Source organism: Atta cephalotes (genome assembly GCF_000143395.1).
Source record: "Atta cephalotes unplaced genomic scaffold scaffold00044, whole genome shotgun sequence".
Lineage (NCBI taxonomy): Eukaryota > Metazoa > Arthropoda > Insecta > Hymenoptera > Formicidae > Atta > Atta cephalotes.
Genome location: NW_012130108.1, coordinates 1793314 through 1799599, shown reverse-complemented (window position 1 = coordinate 1799599; position 6286 = coordinate 1793314). Strand labels below are relative to the sequence as shown.

At 32.3% G+C, this 6286-nt stretch overlaps 1 protein-coding gene across 1 annotated transcript in view; it reads left to right on the top strand.

Moving 5' to 3' along the window:
- Positions 1 to 1384: 1384 nt before the first annotated feature.
- Positions 1385 to 6286, top strand: part of LOC105622442 — a 9499-nt gene continuing 4597 nt past the window's right edge. The window contains exons 1-6 of the mRNA XM_012203860.1: positions 1385 to 1406; positions 1689 to 1824; positions 2383 to 2557; positions 2841 to 3130; positions 3204 to 3384; positions 5015 to 5959. Of these exons, the coding sequence (XP_012059250.1) occupies positions 1385 to 1406; positions 1689 to 1824; positions 2383 to 2557; positions 2841 to 3130; positions 3204 to 3384; positions 5015 to 5959 (1749 nt within the window). The remainder of the gene's footprint in view (positions 1407 to 1688; positions 1825 to 2382; positions 2558 to 2840; positions 3131 to 3203; positions 3385 to 5014; positions 5960 to 6286) is intronic.

Sequence of the window (6286 nt, the reverse complement as noted above, 5' to 3'; positions counted from 1 at the left end):
TTTATTAGCCATCATTGAGAATTTTCTTCTCAGAATATGCAATGCATCTATGTTGTAAAATGCAGTCATGAATATAAATAATTGCAATTATAAAATCTCTTGTATCGAGTCAGGAGGAAGTGAGACCAATGCGAGAGAACTCTAATTATATATCCGGAGTTGGAAGACTGCCAACATCACCTTCGTTTTCGGCTTTTCCTTTCGTCTAACTTGCATTCTTCTGCGTTCTCGTGGTAGGATGCATTGGATTTTTGTGTCGCGAAGAGCAGGCACTGATATATTATTCTAGGCACCAATACCAATGCAGTTTTTCAAGCATCATTCATCAAGAATTCGATAAAAAATATAAATATTTGATCTTATAGTCTTTGTCTAACTCACAAAACATGGTTCATTTTTTATTTGTTATAAAAATAGCAAAATAGAAAAGGGTATATATAGACATTAAGCGCAGAAATTAGTGGGCATGTAAATGATAATAATAAATAAAAAATAGTAAAAGTTTAATGAAAAATTACATATTGGGTTGTCCGGAAAGTTCGTGTCGATGTTGAAGGAAAATTGAAACGCAGAAAATTTAAATTTTAGTATACATTTATTAAATTATATAGGTTAGTCGGCACGAACTTTCCGGACAACCCAATATTTCAGCTCAATTTTTAGCCATCTTCAGACCATAAGATAAAATTACATTTATCTTATGATCTGAAAGGCTCAAAATTTAATCGAAATATGTATTTTTCATTTTCATTATACTATCGCTATTTTTGATTTATTAATATATTAATTTCTATGCCTAATTTCTATATGCCTTTTTCTATTTTGCTATTTTTATAACAAACAAAAATGGAGGATTATTTTGTGAAAAATTTTCATAAATTATACCAAGATTAGATCAATTCGCATTTTTTATTGTTGCATCTTATATATCCTTTTCTATTTTGCTATTTAAATTATAAGGAATCCTTATTATTGTTATGAAAGTAATAGACATTCCTCAAATCATCTTACAACTCTTTTTGTACGTAGCAATATAATATATGTAGTTTTTTTTCATGAATTTGAGGTAGATGACTGTAAAAGTGCACGTCTGTAAAATGCGTACTGATTGTACGATAACATTTGAACTTAGCTGAGTTCGTTGGCATAATTTTACCGCCTATCTTTAATTGTGCTTACGTAAGATTGTAGATTAATTTGAAAATCAATGTTAACCGTGAAATTATCTTGCCACATCGCTTATCGATGCGCGAAATCACAATTGGCTTCGCGCATTCCTCGTGTTGTCTGGAATTGAATCGAAAGACACTACAAAACAGCATATTTACATACAAAATCCATGCTATTTATTTTGCAAGTGTAAATACAGTATCTTTAGACCATTATGATAGGAGTAATATTGTGTAGTAAGTAATTGATATACAAAAACAATTTACAAAAAAATATCTGTATTGATACAGAAAGAACGATTTTGCTGAAATATTTAAATAAAATTTTCTCGAGTTTGGCCTTGAATGACACTATCCCATATCTTACCGTGCGCGCATGTTCTGGACACATTCACTGGATGTAGATTTAAACGTCAGCTTTGCCGTAGTCACCGAGTTTAAAATAGATTTGGCCCGGGTGCATCTAATAGAAGCGAATGCCCCATCAAGCGTTTTATTGTATCTTTCTTCATCTTTTAGGATATGCGTGGGTTACACTGGCTACGAACGATGCCTATTCTCTGGGAGCCCTGGTTCTGGCGCATTCCTTACGCCGGGTCGGCACTAAGCACGAATTGGCCTGTCTTGTCACTCCCGGAGTTACGGCAACCATGAGGTATTGTCGTTCTCCAAGTTCAATACAGCGATTACCGGATGCAACACGCAGATTAGCTGCCAAGTCGTGTCGTGAAAATTGAAACAAACTTCTCATATTTATAGCATTTGTATTTATTCAACATTCGATTGTTATTACAATAAAAAGTTAAACCTCTTTTTATAAAAATGACGTCGATTTTATAAGAATCTTAAGTTTAGTGAGAGAAATTAATTTTTGTTTATTTATTTAATTTTATTGTAATAAATGTCTATTTATTTATAATGATTTATTTAATAAAATGTATATTAAATCGCATTTCATGCGATCAGAATTGTGTGTATTATGGTATAGCAACAATAACGTGTTACTCTTCCAAGCTTTTCAATTTTTAAGCATATCAATATTATCTTATTAAAGTCTTGATTGCTCTCTTAATTAAAGAACGCTAATATTTTGTGTATCTTAAGGTATTAATAACAGTAGTCAACATTTTGCGATTTATAAAATGTTTTAACTATATAATGACATTAACTAGATTCTAATTCCAACGTGTAATTAGCGTCTTGTTTGCGTTAGGGAAAAATTGGCTGCAGTATTCTCCTTGGTGCAGGAAGTCAATGTTCTCGATTCGAAAGACGAGGCGAACCTGGCCTTACTGGCTAGACCAGAATTAGGCATTACTTTTACTAAATTACACTGTTGGAGACTAACTCAGTACGAGAAGTGTGTATTCGTTGATGCAGATACTCTTGTGAGTAACGCGAAATTTTGTTCAATCTATAAAATATTTGATACATATATTTTTTCATTTTATATATTATAGTATTTTTACATCTGAACTAAAGCTAAAATAGGAATTGGATTTAAAGTTTTTAATTGCACTATTTTATTCTTTGTTATGATATATTTAAACTCATTTTAAAAAATGAGTTATATATTATCTATAAAAAAATAAAATACAGTATAAAAGTTAGAATTAAATCTGTTAGAAGAGAAACTATCACCATTAGTATAGATCTATTTAATTTTTTTAGGTTGTACGAAACTGCGATGAGTTATTCGAGCGTGAAGAACTATCGGCCGCGCCCGACGTCGGCTGGCCTGACTGCTTTAATTCCGGAGTATTTGTATTCAGACCGTCTCAACAAACGTTTGCATCAATCACCGCATTCGCCGCTGCTAAGGGCTCATTTGATGGCGGTGATCAAGGCTTATTGAACATGTACTTTAGCGACTGGGCAAGCAAGGATATCTCCAAGCATCTACCGTTTATCTACAACATGTGTTCTACTGCGACATACTCTTATCTCCCCGCATTTAAACAGTAAGCGTTTACGCTCTTTCGATTCGGCTACAATTAAAAATCTTTCGTTTTCTAATTCTCATTTATATCCTAGATTTGGCGACGACGTGAGAATAATACACTTTATTGGCATAACAAAACCGTGGTTACAGTATTTCGATACCCTGACTGGCACCGTCCAGCCACCACCGGGATCAACACATTTGCAACCGCTGTTGCAATTATGGTGGAATATATTCTGCGAGCGAGTGCATCCCCAACTATCATCCTCCATGGTAAGTTTAATTATAATCTGTTTTAGTGCAGTATGCATTTAATGTGCTAAAATGACGAATGATAGTTCTAAACTGACACTCGAAGTGCGTAGTTTTTCTACTAAATTTTATATTTCTAATAAAGAGAGATCTTTTTTGTTATTAATCTGTGAATAACACAATTTTAATCATTTTATATTTATGCATTGGCTGCAAAAAATTAATATTGTCGCAATTTTTGTCTTATATTTATGCATTTGTTTTACAAGCAAAGCAGTGAATTATATGCAATTATAAATAATATGAGGGTAAGATATTCTTACATACGCGTCTGTACTACGTGTAGTTTTTCTAGATTATTCTGTATCTTAATATTATTATTTGAAATAAGTAGGATTTATCATGTCATACAGTAGATAAAAATTATGATGCAATTTTGAGAGCTTCCATCATCACAAATTTTTTAGAATTCTTATTACTGAATATTAGAGATTACATCGAGTTGAATTCAGTTTTTTTTTATAAATGCAACTATATAAATCTGAGATTTTTCACATTGCTTTTTTAATGATATTTTTTTAATGCTGTATGAAAGCTTGCAAAAAAGTAGCATTTGAGAATATAGCGTTTTTTTACTATCTTTATATGATATGAAGTGTAAATTTCTTGGCATTTTAAATATATTTTGAACCCGAGAGTCTCTAGAAAGAATTCCTTAATATCATATTTTAATTTTACATTATAGGGTTCAAGGTATATTTTTTATTTGTCTTTGTACATTTTTTTGTATAGTTCATATTAATAGCTGCATTTCAATATAATTTTACATATTTTTATGATATATTGCGTATAATTTTTTAAATAGTAGTATAATTTTTTAAAATAGTATAATTTTAATACGCAATGAGAAATTATATGTACACTTTTCATCCTATAAAAATTTATCAAACGCATAATGTGGCTATTAATATGATTGGATATTAATGGATTTTTCCAATATTAAACCAGTGTCTATTTTTTTTCTTTGATCTCTGTTCTCTCTTAACTCATATACTTATTATAGTTCATGTAAAAATTTAATTCGGTCGCTATACATAATAGCGTTTAATTGCATTATTCGTAATATCTGTAATGAATGGGTCGAGCATGAATGTTATTCGTGTGGCATTTTGAAACTACCCAAGCAACACAGTTATATTTAAAATACGTTTAATAAACGTTATAAATCGTGTAATGAACGAATAAACTGGAAAATAAAAATAAAATTTGTTAAAATTTGTTACGTTTTAACAACTACACGTTTAATAAATGTTATAAAAATGTTTGTAACGTCTGTTAAGCGTTTTTTACTCATTTAAAATACCGTTTAATAAATGAATATTTAATAACATCTGTTTAACATTTTTATATAGCATAAAAAACGTTTCAGCTAAACTTTTTTTAAACATAAATTGTCTGCTTGGGTATTGATATACCACAAACTTTATTTTCTTTACGGTGAAATAACATTTTACATTATTGCTATCGTGTAAATGTCAATGTATAATGGAAGACATATAACGCTGTAAGAAAAATGGACACTGCCAGACACTTAGTTCAATACTAACCGATCGAGTGTGCATTTTTCTGTTTTGGCATGATGCTTGCATAGGCCACCAGCACATTGGCTCCAATTTGGCACGCATTTGCTCCCCCGTCCTATGTACCCCCTTTCCCTAAGATCTCCGATTACTCCGCAACAAATAGCAACAGCTCTCGAGTGCCGGATTTTTCGGAATTTAAAGATCCCTGGGAAGACTATTCTCCGCGGGATGATCCGTTTCCGACTGATAATAGCGCACTGAATGATAAGAGCGAAAATTGTTACTGCGGAGTTAAAGAGACGGATGCTGTTCGTCAAAGTGATCATAGTGCATCCCTCGCACACAATCAGCAATTTCATTACGAGCAACAGCATTCATCTTACACGCCTATTCAAACGTATGATCAACGTCAAGAACATGCAACTTTTCATTTTGATGAAACTCGTAATCAAGAGCATTCTGTACAGCACATTGAACATCATCACTGGCAGCAACACAGTGAACATAGACATCACGATGAACAGCATCAACATGAACAGTTGTATCATCATGTGCAACATCAACATCACGAGCATAGGCATAATGAGCAGCAGCATTATAACGAACAGAAACAACATAGCGAGCATCATCAACAGTTACATCAACATGATTATTACAGAAACAAAACGGATGATCATCATCAGAATAAATCTGCTGAAGTGAGCCACGAGAATCACGCGCAACACTATTCTAGTGATAATAGTCATCAAAACGCGAACCATCTGAGTCATACTGCTTCTCATAATGAGTTTCATGCGCAGTATACTAGTAATCAAGATGCCCAGGATAACTTTGCATCTCATTGCTATCGATGCATCGAAAAGAATAACAAGCAGGTATCGGAAGCTGTGAATAAGCAAATAGACACACGGAGAATCGATTTCCTTCCTCCCTCTCCTGAACCTTGTACAGATCTCCACAATGTAGCCACGCGATCTGACCCGAATGTAACGGAACATCTAGACAATGCAAATGTAAGTAATTGTTCCCATATCCTTTTTTCTTTTCTAAATTCGAGTCGATTATATTATCATTGTACGCTTCCGTACATATTTCTGAGAATATCTGCTTCATTTTGCTAAAGAATAAAGAATCATGAATGCATTATGATAAGTATACTTCTGTAAAGTCAATTTTTTTACGATACATTACATGGCGCATTGTGTCATCCGTGTATTCATTTATTTTGACAATGCTTGGGACATTACTTGCACTTTTATTGGGAATATTCATATATCATTATCAATATTCATCATTTAAAATCATTTTTTGTCATTCATTTTTTTATATACACATTTTCA